At 46.6% G+C, this 19,218-nt stretch overlaps 1 protein-coding gene across 2 annotated transcripts in view; it reads left to right on the top strand.

Moving 5' to 3' along the window:
* LOC108938775 (ADAMTS-like protein 1) overlaps window positions 1–19,218 on the top strand; it is an 85,919-nt gene that overhangs the window by 54,256 nt on the left and 12,445 nt on the right. For both annotated transcript variants that reach the window (XM_018759663.2, XM_018759664.2), the window contains exons 3-12: window positions 1,357–1,484; window positions 6,798–6,843; window positions 8,913–9,149; window positions 9,915–10,041; window positions 10,210–10,284; window positions 11,569–11,726; window positions 16,219–16,330; window positions 16,909–17,047; window positions 17,927–17,977; window positions 18,450–18,654. In XM_018759663.2, the coding sequence (XP_018615179.1) occupies window positions 1,357–1,484; window positions 6,798–6,843; window positions 8,913–9,149; window positions 9,915–10,041; window positions 10,210–10,284; window positions 11,569–11,726; window positions 16,219–16,330; window positions 16,909–17,047; window positions 17,927–17,977; window positions 18,450–18,654 (1,278 nt within the window). The remainder of the gene's footprint in view (window positions 1–1,356; window positions 1,485–6,797; window positions 6,844–8,912; window positions 9,150–9,914; window positions 10,042–10,209; window positions 10,285–11,568; window positions 11,727–16,218; window positions 16,331–16,908; window positions 17,048–17,926; window positions 17,978–18,449; window positions 18,655–19,218) is intronic.

The following is a 19,218-nucleotide window of genomic DNA, read 5'->3' as shown; positions in this document are numbered from 1 at the left end:
ACACTCAAAATGCCTTCCAGCTTCAGTGACTCGAAAACCGGAGCAAAGCGGTGCTGATTGAGTCTGACACACGAGCATCAGTAATAATCCTCTTTTGCGCTTGGTCGCATCAAGTGGCAGCAGGTGGCGTAGTGGTTAGAGAATCCCACCTCCAGTCTCACCTCCTGCTGTAGTACCCCTGATGAAGGAACTTACCTTGAATTGATACAATAAATATTATCCAGCTTTATAAATGGGTAAATCACTGCAAGCAGCTTAACACTGTAAATGAATTAGGATAAAAGCATCAGATTAATGAAGAATGGTAAATATAAATCCTGTTCTCAGTTCCAGGAAACCAGACATGTCCTGTACGTTAGTCATTTTTCCTGCAGGGTTTGATGTTCTCACATGGCTTCTGCATCCTAGGTAACATGTTGCAGGCCGTCTTGTCTTTTCGGCTCTAGACACCGTACAAAATGAACAGCGCATACACTCCTCCGAAACACTAAGTGTGAAGTTAATAGTGCACATGTCCAAGACGGTCTGCTAACACTTAACATTTCTGCGAGCCATTCCTCTCTAAGTATTATTATTCCTTTCTTTGTAGTTGCTGTTTTTATCCAAAGATACTCAGATAGTTTATATTACACATCTTTACCCATGTACACGGCGGGCCATTTGGATTCTAATCTGTCCTGGGATCTCAGCTATAAGTCATCTAGCCTTGAGTTCAAGTTCCTTAACCGCATCTTCCAAAACGAGATGTTTGTGATCTGTGCTATTGTGTTTTAATTTATGGTTCTGATGTAGACTGTGGTGCTGCCCACTGACAGCACATACACAATGTCTACAAACGCTTGCCCCGAGCGGGGGTCACAGCAAGCCGGAGCCTAACCCGGCAACACAGGGCGCAAGGCTGAAGGGACACACCCTGGACAGGACGCCAGTCCATCACAAGGCACCCCAAGCAGAACTCAAACCCCAGACTCACCACAGAGCAGGCCCTGGCTAAACCCGCTGCGCCACCGCACCCCTCTATCCTAGTGACACCATATCTGACTTTTAGTAATTTTGCTGTGAACATTTTGTTACCAGGTGAAATGAAAGTGAATGTGGAATAGGAAAGGAGGGTGTTCATGTCAAGTGACACAATCAGTGGCTGACTATGAATGGTTAACTGATTGTAATAGTCGTTGACCCTGAGCTGTTGACCCTTGACCCTGGCTGTTTACCTGTTTGGAGCTCTGGATAGATTGAACGTGTCTGACGCTCCATTTGACAAATTCCCAGCCTTCTCTTTATCTCCGAAAACTTTTCTTCTTCGCTCTGATAGGGTGTGTCTTCTCATGGTGTGCTTCTCCCCTTCTCCCACAGAACTCGCGTACGGCCCGTTCCGAGGAGGACCGCGACACCCTCTGGGATGCTTGGGGCCCGTGGAGCGAGTGCTCTCGAACCTGCGGAGGTGGAGCTTCCTACTCCCTGCGACGTTGCCTCAGCTCCAGGTAATGCCCCAACCCCCACCAACTTTCCACGGTCTAGTTGCGTTAGTTTTTATCTGTCCTCATCAGAGAGCTGCCTTATGACATAGAGACACAACCTGTCTGTCAGGTGAACTAGATCCTGCCATAAGCCATGTACACTGTACACTGTGACTATTTTTTGGTGGGAAAGTGTTTGCCGGGGGGTGCAGTAGCGTGGTAGCGCAGTGGTGCAGTGGGTTGGACCGGGTCCTGCTCTCCAGTGGGTCTGGGGCTCGAGTCCCGCTTGGGGTGCCTTGCGACGGACTGGCGTCCCGTCCTGGGTGTGTCCCCTCCCCCTCTGGCCTTACACCCTGTGCTGCTGGGTTAGGCTCCGGCTCCCCGCGACCCCATATGGGATAAGTGGTTTCAGATGGTGTGTGTGTTTGCAAGGCCTGATGCATCAGGTGAAGATATTTAATCTCAAGCAGCAGCACAAGGTGGCCACCAAGACAAAAAGTAATTCTTTATTTTCTTCAGATTGGGGTGTAAGAACATTATCAAAACCCTTCCAGCCACAGGCTGTTGCTTGCACTCAAACCAAACACCAGCACCGGCTCACAAGCAGTGCTTCCACTCCACCTGGTTCCCATTATCGGGTCCTGATGGGCAGACCCCGTGCCCCCCCAAAGTTTACATCCCGCCACATGGGGCTGGACACAGCCCTAATAGTGCAAGTAAATCTTAAAGGAGGCCCGCCCCACGAGCTGTAATAGAGTGATGCGGGTGTGGTTTGTGCTGATGGAATGACCTACTGTGTTCCTGCCACAGGTCTCACGCTCTGATTTGTACTTCAGGAAAAGCATTATCGGTAATCCGAGGAGCGGGATCTCGCTCACAAATAACGTGCGGATCGTGGCTCATACAGGCTCTAACACGCACAGCCTGGGACTCGAAAGGTCTAACAGCAAAGTTAAAAGCGGGGTTGCCAGTTGTAAGTAGGTGTAGAGATGCATGGCTCCCGGGGGGTCCTCTTTTTACCACAAAAATGTTGTCACATTTATGGCCAGAGAAACTGCTGTAAAGTTGCTAATGCATTCCACTGTTTACAGTTCCCATAACAAGTCATGCATCACGGTGGCCTTCGTTTCCCTCTGATTCCTCCCCACAATGGTAGCGCTGCAGAAAATGGGCCGATTGGGAGGAATGACAGTGGACGCGGTAAAGTGTCAGATGGAGTTCTTCATAAATGCAACCGTGTTAATCAGGTGATCAGTGAAAGTTTAGTGCAATTTCAAGTTGACTCCCATTGGGGCCACTTGTGATTTCCACACTAAGGGAAGGTACGAAAGTGGTTTACCATGGCCTTCTTCTCCACGTGACTTCGGATTGTGGGCAGAAACATGGGAAAACACGAGGAGAACATGCCAGCTCCACAGAGAGTGGGGTTCAAACCCACATGGAGACCCACAACTTGAGTTATCAGGCACCAGAGCTGGGTCTGGTGAGCAGGAGCCCTACAGCGAGGGCTGTTGATGGGGATGGCAACAGTGAGTGGGCTGTGTACAGTGCCCTCACCTTGCCGTCTATACCTTCAGCAGCAGCAGTGGCTTGTTTTTACTGCTGCACTTTCCTCCTGGAGGTGGTTAACCCTTCATTGCCTCGATGCAGACTGTGGGTGTCATCTCAGTGACAGGGAGCAACAAGAGCCACATGGCCTGTTTTTCCTGGAATGGGCCCTTCAGCTGAGCTGGCTGTACAAGTGACCTCAGGCTATGCGTGCGAACAGAATGTTTCTTTCTCGTTCCGCGTGTGGTCAGCTCCTGTGCATGGGGTGCTTTGTGTGAGTTGGCGGGGATTCGGGGGCTCCAAAAAGGGACAAGGAGGGAGAGCGGTCTCCTGTTGTGTGGGATTGGGGTCTCTAGCTGGGGCCGCTCGGCAGATCAAAGCCTCATTAAAATGTCTTGCAAGGTCCCGTGTGCAGGTAGACCGGGAGGTGTGCAAACACACTAGCACGACCCCCACCAACAGCCTGAATAGTGTTAGCTGATGGAAAAGTAGCGCTGAAACAATAATGATGTCACAGCAGGCTTGAGTTCAAGGTGATCGGCCACCAGGCCTGGCTGAATGGTTGACGGGCTGAGGGGCGTTTTATGGGCTTTGTGGCTTTCCAGCGGTTGGAGCACCGGTTCCTGCTGAGACCCACGGCTTTGTGGGAGGGTTCTGCATTAATCTTCATGACATCTTTTCACGGGGACTTCTGAGCGCAACGAAAACACAATACTGCATTTAGAATGTAATTACGCTCAGATTATCCTTCATAAATCTCAGTTCTGTTCAAAATGCACAAGAAAGGTTTGAATGGTGGTGTTTGCGCTCCTCTCTTTTCATAGCGGTACCCGATGGAGACAGACATTCCTATAAGAACTTTATTATCTCAGTCAAAGCTCCCGAAAACCAGGTTCCTTCTTCCTCTGTATCACATCAGTCACAGCATCTTACTAAGGTACGCTTAAATCATAACGGAGATCGCAGACTCTTGACTAACGTTGTCTGGAATAATTGAAAAACGTCCCTCACCAGCTTTTGCGCTAACATGAGTATGTTTACATTTGCTCATATTTATATGCTGAACATCACTTGTGATGCTGTAAAAGCTGTTTTTATCACAGTAAAAAGAGGGGAATCCCATTGCTCATTCTAAGGTGGTTTTGAGCTCCTCTCCTTTTTATATAGGCACCGGGTGGAGACTGCGATTCCTTTAAGCAGTTTATTCACTCTGTCACACTAGTCAGAAACCAGCTTCCACTTCCTTCTTCCTCTCTATCGCACTGTCCGTCTTAGTCAATCACAGCCATCCGCAATGGTAAACCTAAATCACACCTGAAATGGAAGATCCATCACTTTCCATTGTGTGTGTGTGTGTGTGTGTATCCTGTATCCACACAGCTGTCATGCACTTTCGTTCGGAGTGCGGCACGCCTCTCCTTCCCACCGTCACGAGCGTGTGCTCATACCAGAACAACACAGCTGTTCTTACGCACAGCCCATGGAGCTGTGCTTGTGAAGGAAGCTCTCTGACAGTTTAGCAAGTAGTCTCAAGCTGTGGTTATGCTCTACAAATCACTGCTCACCCTGCCCTGGTTCAGCATATTTAGGTTCTAATCAAAATCTCTGGGCCAATTCCAGGTCTCGGTGTTGCCCTTTTGTTCTGTAAGGAGTAGTGTGGAACGCTCCCGTAAAATGTGCCTTTCAGGTAGTTCGTGATATATGCTGCTACCTTGGAGGACCAGGCTTTGAAACACACCTCCTGTTGTAGCACCTTTGATTAAGCTTCTTAATCAATGGATCTGCTCCCCGATGTCTACTAGACCCGATCACTCGTTACGCCCCAACCAGACCTCTACACTCCTCCACCTCTGCCCGTTTGACGGTTCCACACATGAAAGGTCCCAAATCAAAAGCAAAAAGATTTTCGGTTCTGTTTCCGACGTAGTGGAATGACCTCCCTCTCACTCGGAACTGCTGAATCTCTCTCTACCTTTAAGAAGGGTCTCCAAACTCATCTTTTTCAGACTCATTTCTCCCCTGATCTCTTTAGTCCATGATAAATGTGTAAATATTTATGTTTAATAATGTTTTTATTAGAAATTGTTGAGAAATGCATAGATATGCAGCCACTCGTGTAACGTACACTGGTTCATACGGTGGATTGTGACAGATTGACTGTACTCTAGAATCACGTGTCTGAATCCAAATCTGTCCTTCTGTTGATGTAATGCACTCTTTGTACTTTTCTCTGAGATGCATGTCACTTTGGAGAAAAGAGTCTGCTCAATGAATAAATGAAAAGTGTAAATGTACTTCACCTGCACCGATACTGTAAAAATGATCCAGCTGTATAAATGGGGAAATCATTGTAAGCAGCTTAACGTTGTAAGTCACTTTGGAGAAAAGTGGCAGCTAATTAATCTGAAACATTCAGCGGGGTAACTGAAGCCGTGTTCCATTTTGATCACGCATTTATAAATTATCGATATTTTGACAAGAACCGTGGAACCTCTGGTGCATAATTTGCAACTTGAGTCACTCCGATGACAAGTATATGAGCGTTACAATGATTAATTCAATATATACGATCAGGCACTTGAGTGTATGTCCACTTTCGTGCACGAATGAGTATTCCACATGGGGCCCTTTTAATGCCTTTACCAGACTCTGGGCCTTCTCTGCTTACTTTAAAAATCGCAGTACGTCCATGGTATTTTTGTGTCCTGGATTTTTAGCCTGTGCCAGCATTCTGGTGGCTGGAGGCGCTTCCGAAACAGCACGTTAAGGGGGCAAGGAGCATGCCTGAGGTGATGTGTGTGCATGCATGTGTGTGTGTGTGTGTGTGAGGATGCAGGGGTCAGGTTCAGAGCTGAATCCATTAAATGTGACAGTATTGCTGGGGGTATGGGAGGTGTTTGAAGTATTAGGGGGTTGCTCAACAGGGGCCCGCGATGCAGAAGGGTGTGCTTTTTGACATCCCACTGCAGGGTTTCGACCTGACCTTCTCACTAGTCGGGGCTTCGGGACACTGTTATCATTCACGGACCCCTGTTTGTGTTGGACAGCCCCCGCTCCGCTATCCATGAGTCAAATGCTCTCACCATGTCACTGGTTATTCGACGAATGATCCCTTGGAAACAAAATGGTAAAGCGTCCTTGTCTGGGGCCAGAAGAGGAGTGGTGTGGGGGGCGGGGCTGTGAGGAGCCGGGGTCCAGCCGATGAGTTCATGATTTGGCCTCTCGCGATATGAATGTAGTTCATGTTTTTGTGACACAGGAATGTCTCTCGGGTGAACGGGGCCCACGTTCCTTGGACCGAAGTCGAGTCAGGAAAGCGATCAGTTTGCTGCGTTCGCCGCGTAGCTTTGCTGCTACCACCTACGGTCCTGTACAGTCTGTCGATGGGAAAAACAGATCTGATCTGTTGATGGGGCAGCAGGTGGCGTAGCAGTTAGCCATCCTGCCTCCGGTCAAAGGACTCATGTTTGAATCCCACCACCTTCTGCAGTACTCTTCATGAAGGCACTTGCTCTGAACCGGTACGGTGAAAATTACTCCTCCGTATAAGTCGCTTAAATTTGTAATGCACTTTGGAAACGAATGTCAGCTAAATGAACAAACGCAAATGATGTGCCACACATGCAGCGTAGAATTCACTTTCCCCATCAAGTGTCACCGGTGGGTTCAGCGAACCTCTCCCTTAAAGGGGAAGTGCAGCATAAAGGCGCCGGTTCTGTGCCTGCGTAACGGATGGAGAGGACTGCTTGAACGAAATATCCTGTTGTTCTTGGTTCTCCTTTCTTGCAGGACGTGTGAGGGCCAGAACATCAAATACAGGACCTGCAGCAACGTGGTAGGTAAATGCCTCCCTGATTAGCCTGTGTGCTTTGGCCTTGCATGTGCGTAACCGTGTTTACTGGTGGCACTGCCAAGAGGGAAGTGAGGGCGGCCGTTGTGTAATGCGCCGAGCGCTGTGCGGTGACTCTCCTGATGGAAACCATCCTAGTGCAGGCTGTGCTTCTAATTTAGCTGGAAGAGTGCTGGATGGACGGCCTGTCATCTTCCCTCCCTCCGTGCTTCTTCTCTGCATCTGAAGACTGATCTCCCCGTTTTTTTTTTTTTCATGCAAAGCATCTGTTAGCCACACCACCCTGGGATAGCTACATTATTTGTATAACAACACATCCCCCGACCACCGAAACCACAGCTCTGCAATCCCACGGTGCATTGCAGAGCGCGGGGCGGGTCGTGTCGCGCAGCTCTGCCTCGGACGATTACCGAACATATCGGCGCGTTCGTGTTCCGTTTGCAATGCTTCTTGTTACCGAGGTTATCGCCAGCTTATCGAAGTGATTGAGTCGAGATTGTTTTCTTGTTTCTGGGGTGCGTCCTTACTTTCACATAGCTGGTGGTGTAGTGGTTAGCGCTGTAGCCTTTGGACCCAAAAGTCGCCAGTTTGAGTCCCAGCTGTAGTACCGCTGAGCAAGGTACTTGCTCTAAGTTGCTCCAGTAAAAATTACTCAGCTTTATAAATGGGTAAATAATTGTAACTTCACATTATAAGTTGCTTTGGAGAAAAGTGTCAGCTAAATGAATAAACGTATGTATTTGCCCACACTCAAACTACTAACTAGAATAACTGTCAGTGGTGTCATGTGCTTAATGAACTAATAGTAAGAGTTAACATAACTTGCTATTTGCATTCTTGCATGGAAATGCCCAAATACACTCATTTATTTTATTTTGTTTTGTTTTATTTTTTTAGTTTTATTTATTTTTGTTTTGATTTACTTTAATTTGTTCCACTTCGAGGGGGTGTGGTGGCGCAGTGGGTTGGACCAGGTCCTGCTCTCCAGTGGGTCTGGGGTTCGAGTCCTGCTTGGGGTGTCTTGCGACGGACTGGTGTCCCGTCCTGGGTGTGTCCTCTGCCCTTATGCCCTGTGTTGCTGGGTAGGCTCCGGTTCCCCGTGACCCCGTATGGGACAAGTGGTTCAGAAAGTGTGTGTGTGTGTGTGTGTGTGTGTGTTCCATTTTGCCACATTAGGGTGTGCTCCTTCTCTAAAACAGCCTTCTGCACAGTAGACAGAGGATAAAATATTTTTGAGCTATTCTACTGCATCTTGAGCACACCATTATTAGATGTTTAATTTTACATTTCTAGTTCTACATGTAGGGGGGTGCGGTGGCGCAGTGGGTTGGGCCACAGTCCTGCTTTCCGGTGGGTCTGGGGTTCGAGTCCCGCTTGGGGTGCCTTGCGATGGACTGGCGTCCCGTCCTGGGTGTGTCCCCTGCCCTTATGCCCTGTGTTGCCGGGTAGGCTCCGGTTCCCCGTGACCCCGTATGGGACAAGTGGTTCAGAAAGTGTGTGTGTGTGTGTGTGTGTGTGTGTGTGTGTGTGTGTGTGTGTGTTCCATTTTGCCACATTAGGGTGTGCTCCTTCTCTAAAATAGCCTTCTGCACAGTAGACAGAGGGTAAAATATTTTTGAGCTATTCTACTGCATCTTGAGCACACCATTATTAGATGTTTAATTTTACATTTCTAGTTCTACATGTAATTATAGACAAGAATTTATCTGACACTTCTCTCCAAGGTAAGCTGTAATGATTTTATGGTGGTTAGATCTGTCACCTTGCCATCCAAGGTGCTAGGTTCGCATCCCACCTCATGCTGTTGTCCATCCAGGTACTTACCCTGAATTGATTCAGGAAAAATTACCCATCTGTTTCAATTGGTAAAATAGTGTAGTAAGTAGCATAGAGTGGAAACGTCACACTTTTAATTACCTTAGGGGGAAGGGTCAGATAAATGAGCAAATAATAATAATAAAAGTATTTAAATACTGAAGATGATGGACCACCACGAAACCCTCTCCATTCAGGGTTTCACATTTCCATCCGGGTCTCTCTGTCTCCCTCCCCAGGACTGCCCTCCAGGAGCTGGTGACTTCCGTGCCCAGCAGTGCTCTGCACACGCAGATGTCCGACACCAGGGCCGGTACCACGACTGGATTCCCGTGGACAATGACCCCGAGAACCCCTGCGCTCTGAAGTGCCGAGCCCAAGGCTCGGACCTGGTGGTAGAGCTGGCGCCCAAGGTGCTGGATGGCACGCGCTGCTACACTGAGTCTCTGGACATGTGCATCAATGGGGCCTGTCAGGTCAGTACAGCTAGGCCCTCTATCACAATCAAGGCTATATTAGCATTCCACTTTCTGGGGTTTGAACGTGCAATCTTTTGGTTGCAAGACGAGTTCTTTTAATTACCGTAATGACAGCTGCCCGTTTGGAACCCGTTGGAACCCCCCTGTGCAAGCAGACTATAGATCAGATCGAGGCTTTGCACTGAAGCTTCTCATGGGCCACGTAAGTGTATCTGCTAAGTAAATGAATACAAAATGAACCAGAAGAAAGAGTGGATTTCTGTGCAGATTGACATCCCAGAGGCTTCATGCATATCACATTTTTGGACAGCACATGACATGATGGAGAGGCATGCAATGAGGTCCTGCATACGCTCTTTGACTGTAGACGCGAACAGGAAATCGGCAGCGGAGCTTCCTTCTAATGCGTGCCGTTATGGGTCGGGTGAGCTTAACCGTGCAGAAAACATGGGCTCGGGCCATACTACGGTACATTAGTCTCCCCGGTGCTTAAAACCACACTGCGTAGGAGAAGTTCAGCACATGGCCAACGGCTCCGTCGGGGAAACCAGAGCTGAGGCGCAGTACAGCCAAAGTGCACGTGGCCCCCGACCGACCCCCTGTCTGAGAACAGCCATGACAGAGGGAACTGTCAAGCAGCAGTGGGGGCCATTCTCGCTCACAGTGACGACGGCTCCGGACCCCCAGGGTTTCTTTAAGGGGCGGTGCCTAGCCGCTGTTTGCAAGCTCTGAGCCCTGGCCCCTTTGTGCCCCCCCCGACAGATTGTGGGCTGTGACCTTGAACTCGGAAGTCCGGCCAAGGAGGACAACTGCGGTGTGTGCAATGGAGACGGCTCCTCATGCAGGCTGGTGCGAGGGCACTACAAGTCCCAGCAGATGGCGGGAAAGAGTGAGTGAGATGATGGGGCGGGCCCACAAGAGGCAGGACACAGGCGATGTGTCACTGCTCTTCTGGAAGAGCCCAGTTGATCATTGATTGTCAATTAATTATTCAATGTCTCAGTTAACTGAGAGCTTTTTTTCCCTGCATCACTTGACTCTCTCCTGTACATCCCAGGTGATGACACAGTTGTCGTGGTCCCCTTCGGCAGTCGCCATGTGCGCCTGGTCCTGAAAGGCCCCGATCACTTGTGTAAGTCTTGGTAGGTCCAGGGCACTTCCCAGAACCGAGCCGTACCGTGAACTGTGTTGTGCGGCGTTAGTCTGTTGCGGTGGCACTCTTTCTGCGCATTCTGTGCCCTGACACAGGAGTGGGAAACTCGGTTTATTTAGGCCTGTGGTCTCTTCTGTGTGTTCTATACGCAGTATCTCAGTATATCTATGTCAGTATAGAGTTCATTGGAAGCGGCTTTGGAGAAAAGCGTCTGCTAAATAAATAAATGTAAATGTATCCGGGATCAGGCATCTGTGTGTCTGATGTGAGAGACGGTAAACACACCCGTGATTGTTAATGGCTTTTCATGATGGGTCGGCTTAATCAAGGCACTAACTACCCTCAAACTGGTTGTTGGAAATTAAGGCAAAATGAGACTCATTTGGTTTTCCCCCTTTGTGTTTTCTTCTGTGGAGGTACATCCATTGTCTTCCAAGGAAATCCTGACCCAGAGGAAAAAAATGGGTCACAAATGTTCCCTCCATTTCTCTTCCTTCAACCGCAGTTGGCTGGGTCCATTCTGAGGCTCAGATGGACTCCATGAGTAATGTGTGCTCCATTAAAGCATGTTAAAATATTTCACTATTAGTCTTCCAGAGGACATTAAAATGGACCTTGACAGCATTTTGGTATGATCTCCTACTAGCACATGAATGTGTGAAACACTCATTGTTCAAATTTGAATACCTGGATAGAGACCGAGTTCTTACCTGGTTATAAAAATATAGAAGGTACATACCACCCAGACTCACTTTGCGTACTCCCATGATTTTCAAAAGTGTTAAGTACTGACGAAAGGAGAATTGTGTGAGGCCTTTTGAAAGGAAAGGAAGCCTCTTGTAGGAAATGTTGAGGTTTTTGATGTTTTCAAAATGTGTTCCTTAGCAGTGCATGTTAACTATAACTTGACTTCTATTGCTGCTATTGATGATGAGGATGACGGTGAGGATGAAGGTGGTGATGCCTATGACTACAATGAGGATGATAATTGTTCGGTAGTGGTCAAATTGCATGCAAAGGATCCAGATTTGAACCCCACTTCCTGCTATAGTATCCTTGATCAAGGTACTCACTCTGAATTGATACAGTAAATTTTACTGTTCTCCGTACATGGGTAAATTATTGTAAGTATTTTATTATTGTAAGTCACTTTAGAGAAAAGCACAACAAAATGAATAAAAAAATCATTAAATGTTCACTCAGCTAAATAAATAAGTGTAGATGGTGATGATGTGTGGTTCACCCTTGCACTCTCACTTACAGACCTGGAAAGTAAGACCCTGCAGGGACTGAAGGATGAGAGCAGCCTCAGTGACTCAGGGCAGCACTACCTGGAGAACACCACCATAGACTTTCAGAAGTTTCCTGACAAGGAGGTCCTGAGAATGACCGGCCCGCTGGGGGCTGATTTCACCATCAAAGTAAGCAGCTCAGTTTGCTCACTTCAGCAGACCAGAGACTTTCGGTGTGCGGGTTTCCTGCAAGATCCGTTCAGCTCCTTGTACCATGGATCTCTATGAACATATTCAGATGGGCTTGAAGACTAAATCGCTGGATTAAAGCATTTGAGAATCACGCACGTATCAGGGATGGGGTTCTTTCTGTGCTGCCATGCATGTTATTAGTAGGCTACAGATCTTACTTTCTCTTGGAGCATATCCAGATGTGAGGCTGCTCATTTATTGTTTTGTTCAGTCTTTTGGACTCAGTAGATTTTTTTGAGTGTGCATTTTTTGTAACAGATGCAAGTGTAAAGCCTTCTGGGCGAATTCTGCTTTTTAATAGGCTAGGTAACACTTTTGCCATGGCAAGTAAATGACTTCATTGACTTCATTGAAGATATTTATTGTCTCATAAGCAGCCAGTGTTCACAGTAGTTTGGGGCAATAAAGAAAACAAATGTTGCATAGAAACTCCACTAGAACCCAAGTTACGAGTAGAGATATGGTATCAGTTGACAGGTGCTGTATGGGTCAACGTGACTGTCATCCTTGGGGAAAGTGTTGTGTTGTGTCTCCCAGGTGTACATGTGATTGTGGCTCTGCTGGTGTCCGGCTGATTTTGCACCGTGCTTTCTGTGATGGTGTGAAACATGAAGGCTCCGTTACATGCGGAGGAAACGTGCCGTGTTTGGCTGCTCCACGGCCTCATTAGTCAGCTGAATAGTATCTGTGCACTTCCGTGTATAGTCATCAAGGGAAGCACTGTCTGCAAAGTACTGGAGCTCACGTGTCTGTGCTCTGATTTTTCCACAGCTGTAAGCTTAGAATCTTAACGTAACCATAAGGCAGCAGGTGCTGTAGTAGTCATCACCTTGCAACCAAACGATCCAGGTTCGAATCCCACCTCCTGCTGCAGTATCCTTAAGCAAAACAAAGTACTTTTGCTGAATTGATACAGTAAAAATCACCCTGCTATATAAATGGATGAATAAGTCTAAGTAGCTTAGTGTACAAACCCACACACACAAACTGAAAATCACTATGGATAAAGCTAACTGAATAAATAATTATATCAACAATAAATTAATTTGCATCTAAAGTACACACACACACACACACACACACACACACACACACACACACACACACACACTTTCTGAACCGCTTGTCCCATTTGGGGTCACGGGGAGCCAGAGCCTAACCTGGCAACACAGGGCGTAAGGCTGGAGGGGGAGGGGACACACCCAGGACAGGACGCCAGTCTGTCGCAAGGCACCCCAAGTATTTTTGCTAATTCACCTTACAAGTAATGGTATGTATAAAAGTCTCAGGTATTAATTTACCCTATATCTATTAATATAGATGGTTTCTAGCCAAAAAGAGGCTAATGGAAGGAGGGCTAGATTGAAATTAATAGTGTCATTCAGCTTCCACAGAATTTTCCCTGCATTCTGACTTTGAGACAATGAATCATCGCGCACATTTCTCACCCTGAGCCCTTCCAAAGGATAGTTAGGCCATTGGCAAGTTGCCTGTGTCAATTAAAGCTTCTTCCAAGATCTCCGTAAAAGCTGGAGGAGCAATGTCCGGAGGGCTGTGCATAAGTGGAGGTTGTTGGAGCAGTGATAGCAGCATCACACAAAAAACTCTGGAAAGCTCTGGAAACCACCCCCCCTCCCAAAACAAGCCCAAGTCGTAAAGTAAACAGATGGAAGAAATCTGAAAAGTTGCAGATCTACAATTTTCAAATATCACCGCAATGCAGTCTGCTGCTTCATGTCACAGATTTAGATGCTGGGGAAAATTAAACTGAGCAACACATATTGCATTTAAATAAACATGGCAAAGTATGTCACAGTTGAACATATTAGGTGTGTTTATTCATACCGTCTTGGGATAATGATAGTTATGTGTGAGGGTGAGGATCTGAGTAGAGAAGGTCATGTGGTTATGTGAAAGTCTACACTGCATTTTTATGAAGGCAGTGTTACCTGAGAAAGTTATGTGGAAGTTATATGATTGCCAGATGGTAAAAAGCTTGTCTTCTGTTTCTTATAGGTCCTTAAGTCCTCTCTGTTCAGCTTGTGTCCCCTTAAAATATTTTTGATACCTTTCATAGTTTTGATATCTTACCTAGTTCTCACTTTATCAATGTCTTGCTTTGCTGCCAAGAAGGACCGGCGTTAGCAAAATCCACAATAACCAGCCTCCGTTTAATTTCCAAAAGTGCCTTACCAAGCTGTTATCATGACAAAATGCCTGAACTGCTGAAGTTTGCAGGGCACATACATGTGTGGGACTATGTCGCACTGCAGGCATGTTTATTATCTGGGTCCTGAGGGCCGCTGTCATAGTGACAGATGCAGGACTGAATGGTCCCATGTTTGCTGCAGCTGCCTTAATTGCCCCCATTTAGTGCTCGAGCCAGTGGGATGACAGCAGTGCCAGGTGCTCCTCCACCCCCCATGAAATGCTTGGAGTGGCTTCAACCCAAACAGCCTTCGTTCCCTGAAGCAGCAGCACCCCAGACTCGTTAAAAGATTCTTTGGGGAATTAATGTCTGGAGGACATCAAGGTGCCCCTGTTGCCATATTGCCACACTGTTGTACCTCATGAATGTGAGTGATACAGAAAAGCTTGCACTAATCTCTAGTGGGCATCAGGGCACATCGGGCATTGGCCGTGAAGAGGTGGGACGTTGATATTCCCAACAAACACTTTCCCAGCTTCCCACGTTGTTGGCTGACTTAAGAGATCCCTTAACTTTTTCATGACCCATCCTGTTTTGTATATCAGGACAGCTAGAAGTGGAACACAGGATGGGGTAGAGCACTGGGTCACCAGATTGTACAGTTCCCTGGGAGTGGTCAAAGATCACATGTGTTCAGTGAAGCTATGTTTCTGCTCAATCTTCACCCTATTCTGTGAGCTGGTAGGTGTTAATGGACATCTCAATGGAAATCTGACAAGTCTTGACGGAAAGTTTTGGTGAAGGTCTTTGTAGAGGCCTCGCTGAAGGTTTTGGCGGATGACTCAGTGGAGGTCTGAGTGACGGTATTACTGAAGCTCTCAGTGAATATTAGACTGAAGACTTGGTGGAAGGACTGGCTGAAGGTCTTGGCTGAGGTTTCAGTGACTGGAAAAGTCTGCAGAGTCATGAGACCACAGCCACAGTGACAGCTGAGTTCTTTTTTAATGATGTCATTCAAAATGTTCAGATTGTTTTTTAGATCTCTGTTGGGATTGCTTCGACCCCACAACTCGTGTTTCTAAGAATAACATCTCTCGATTCTGTGTGGCCAGCTCCCTAACATCTGTCTTTGCATATGCTTTTTTTGTCTCCACAAAAAAACGTAACTTATTTTGGCGCATTTTCTTGGGCACATACAAAAATTTAACTGCATTCATTCTCCAAATGAAGAAAAAAATGAAGGTTTTTTTAAGGGTCCTGTAATGTTTGATTATTGTCAACAGATTTCCCATATTTGCCAAAAGAATGCCACATGGCTACATGAAGAAATAGCTTTGATTTTGGACAGCTTTGTATTGCTTCACATGCTCAGTTTCACATGTCTCACCCAAGCAATTCTCACTGTAAGAATGACAACCTCGCCATTGGCACATTAAGTGTTTGTTAGGTGGACCTGCCCACTCTTTAAGCCAAAAATAAAACCCTCTGAATACTGGCTAAACTAATGCATCTTGTCCAGATGTGTGCATGTATCTTCAGGGATACACATCACAGCAGTGCTGACCAGATAACGCAGCAGTGGAACATTGGCGCTGTCCTTATGGAATGACTTTGATCGTTGACGTTCATTAGTGCAATTAAAATGCTGACTTTGAAAGCCTAGGGCAAAATGGCTTTAGTCTGGCTACATGCCTGAACTGCCCCGATGGTAATACGGTCTGTCGTGTGATGTGGACGAGGGTTGAGTTTGTAATTTGTGTCTGAGACCGGGTTTCTTTTCTAGCTGTCTGTCACCCTGGTCCTGCAGCCCCCTTTGCAGTGTCCAAAAGCCAGTCACTTGGGTCACCGGACATGCTCCCGCTCTGTGGAACAGTCAGATTTGGGACCATTCCCAGAGCTTGTCTGTAAAGATCTGAATAACCCAAACTGGAGGGTTACCTCCGGAAACAGGAGCCCTCTGAGGGTAACGGCGTGATTGAAATTACTGAGTCGCTGGTCGGACAGACCAGGGTAAATTCAAGCTTTCAAGACTCAGACTGAGAAGAACCTTTGATGTATTTCAGCACATGTCCATTGACTGGACAGAATGCAAAAAACTTTTGATAAGTTCGTAATATGCCTGGCCAATGAAAATCTCTAGCCCTACTTATCAGGGGTACCTTCTCTGTGAGTGGAAAACGGAACAACATAATTGCATCTAATGGAGGTGGGCACGTCTCATGAGCCTTGTGTCTGATTGCTCTGTTAGATCAGCAGTCTGTCATCTAATTGGTGTTCCAGATCCAGTCTGTTGGCAGCGCTGACAGTGTGGTGCAGTTCATCTTTTACCAGCCCATCATCCACCGCTGGAGGGAAACTGACTTCTTCCCCTGTTCAGTGACCTGTGGAGGCGGTAAGAGGGTGGATCTGCTGCTAATTGTTGCTGATTACTGTGGTCCTCCATTACATCATTACACACCTACACTGTCTATGGCAGAGCACCTTGCTCGTTCCTGTCTTATTCTGCTTCTTGTTTCATTTTTCTCTGTGTTGAACATGCTAATTATGGGAAGGGAGCGCAGGAGAAAACAATGTATGTTTATATGCCATGTAATCTGTGCCACGCTTACAAAACTTATTAATATCAGAAGTATCCGTAAGTAAGGGGAATCATCGGGAAGCAATTCACTTAATGGGAGGGTACAAAAAAATGAGACGATACAAATAGGCAGTAGGTAGTTTGGAATTGTAGGCTGGCCAAGAAATTGGATACACAGTCACAACATTACAGATTTACAGAAGGTGCACTGCAGTTGCGCCTTTAGAGAAGCACTTGTTGCAGCTAAATGCCCAGTTCAAGAAATAGCTGGAAATTAGTGAATACATCTTAGGTGATGTAAAACTGAAATTAAACAAAGCAAGTTGTAATCCTTCCAATTTTGTATTCCTGATCCTCTTCCTGACTCAGTACCATCTGTCATTTGGCCACAGGGTATCAGCTGACGTCGGCAGAATGCTACGACCTGCGCAACGACAGGGTCATTGTTGACCAGTACTGCCACTACTACCCTGAGAACATCAAGCCGAAACCCAAATTGCAGGAGTGCAATATGGACCCATGTCCTGCCAGGTCAGTTGGTTTTCATGGTACGGTCCAGTTTTGCAACCCGGTGCAAATGAAAGAGCACTATTCACTTCTTAATATCCAGGCGCTACTGGCTAACATCTTGTCTTCCTAGCAAAGCTTCAGATGGGTTAAATACAGGAATTTTTGCTGCCTTCTTCTCAAAGCAGTTGGCTCCCTCTTTTTTGAGAGTGTGGGTAGTTCATAGAAAGACAGAGAACATGCCTGCTGACTTCCAACTGATTATAGTGTCTGATAGGCCAAGGCATAGTAACCTGTTATCTGACTGTTCTCCTGTTTAAGTGTACAGATGGTCCTTGAGTTACAATGGTCCGACTTACGATTTTTCAATGGTGCGATACGCATTCAGCAGAAACCGTACTTCGAATTTTGAATTTAGATTTTTTTCCCGGGCAAGCGATTTGCGGTACGATACTCTCTCATGATTTTGGGCAGCTGGGTAGCGACAGCAATCCGCATCTCCCAGTCTGCCACGGGGTCGCTAGTGTATACAACCAATACTCTACAGTGTTCTGTGTTGCCAGCATTTTTTTGGATACCCCCGTATCTACATTGTGTTTTGTGGATCCATCATGTCTACGAAACGCCCATCTATGTCTCTTGCTACTGGCGAGAAGAGGAAGGCAGTTACTCTTGAGGAGAAACTCAAGATAATTGCCCAGCATGAAGGGGGCAAGCCCATACTGGCCATCACACATATGCTAAGATATGATGTTCGGTAGTTTAAGTGTATTAAATGCATTTTAAACTTATGATATTTCCAACTTACAATTGGTTTATCGGAACATAACCCCATTGTAACTCAGGGACCGTCTGCATTCCTTCCATTCCATGTATTTCAATTTTGTGTCTTTTTTCTAACAGCGATGGATACAAGCAAATCATGCCCTATGACCTCTACCATCCCTTACCACGGTAGGTATTAGTCACTGAGGTGAAGCAGTGCAGATCAGCCTTTGCTGGCTTTTGCCTTTTTTGGAGTCTTATTCCCGTAGCCCTATCCTTCTAGAAGGTTACAGAGTGTGTATGCACACAGACCCTGCTGATTCCAGAAGACTTTTCTGTTCAATGTTTTTTTTAGCAATATGAAGGACATCTTGACCTCGCTTTGCACTGACTTATTCATGCATTATGCTTTATTGCCAGGAGGGTACAGACGTGTAATGCGTTGTTTCTCACTCAGCTGCTTTTTCAAACTCAAAAGATTTCTTAAGTTTTTTTTTTTTACATTTTTTCCACAATGTCTTATATGCTGTCATTATAATCTGCTCACAGAGAAAATTCTTACAGAAAACAAATCCATACTCTCTGAATCTGTTAAATGTATATATGTGAAATCTAATGGAATTGCATATACCCGTGTGCATGTCTCTCTTGGTTCTCTCAGGTGGGAAAGTAGTCCATGGACAGCCTGTTCCACATCATGCGGAGGGGGAATCCAGACCCGCTCAGTGTCCTGTGTGGAGGAGGATATCCAAGGCACAGTCACAGCCACTGAGGAGTGGAAGTGCCTGTACGCAACCAAGACTCCCATCCTACAGCCCTGCAACACCTTCGACTGCCCCACCTGGCTGGCGCAAGAGTGGTCTCCTGTAGGTCAACCTATTAATAGTAGCTAATAAAACACACAAATGGATGATATTGCTTACAATTACGCTATGTGAGTAAAGGCTTGGATATGCATGTGCATGTGTGTATTGTTACTGCACAGTTTGCCTCAAGTGTCTCTAGTGTATATTGTACCGGTCAAACATTTGAAACCAGACTTGCCTGGGCCAAATAACACAGAAATGGGACACATTTAAAGAGTGGAAGTTGGTATTATAGACCAGAGAGTCAAAATCTGGTCTAAATTTTGGTCTAAATCCGTAGTATTTGGAAGATTCAAAGATGGTGGGTGCATGAGTTATGTCTATGTGCTTCCCACTGTCTAGCATGGAGGTGGCACTGTCATGGTGGGACAGTTGGACAGGGACAGCTGATAGAATAGTGGTTAGAGCTGCTACCTTTGAACCCAAAGGTTGCTGGTTGGTGGGGGCATGTTGGAGCGGCAGGTTTGGCCAGTACCCGTTGTGTGGCGGGTCTGGCGTTCCAGCCCTGCTTGGGGTACCTTGCGATGGACCGGCGTCCCGTTCTGGGTGTGTCCCTTCCGCCTT

The sequence above is a fragment of the Scleropages formosus genome, chromosome 5 (genome assembly GCF_900964775.1).
Source record: "Scleropages formosus chromosome 5, fSclFor1.1, whole genome shotgun sequence".
Taxonomy (NCBI): domain Eukaryota; kingdom Metazoa; phylum Chordata; class Actinopteri; order Osteoglossiformes; family Osteoglossidae; genus Scleropages; species Scleropages formosus.
The sequence above is the reverse complement of the archived record's forward strand: the minus strand, read 5'-3'. Positions and strand labels throughout refer to the sequence as shown.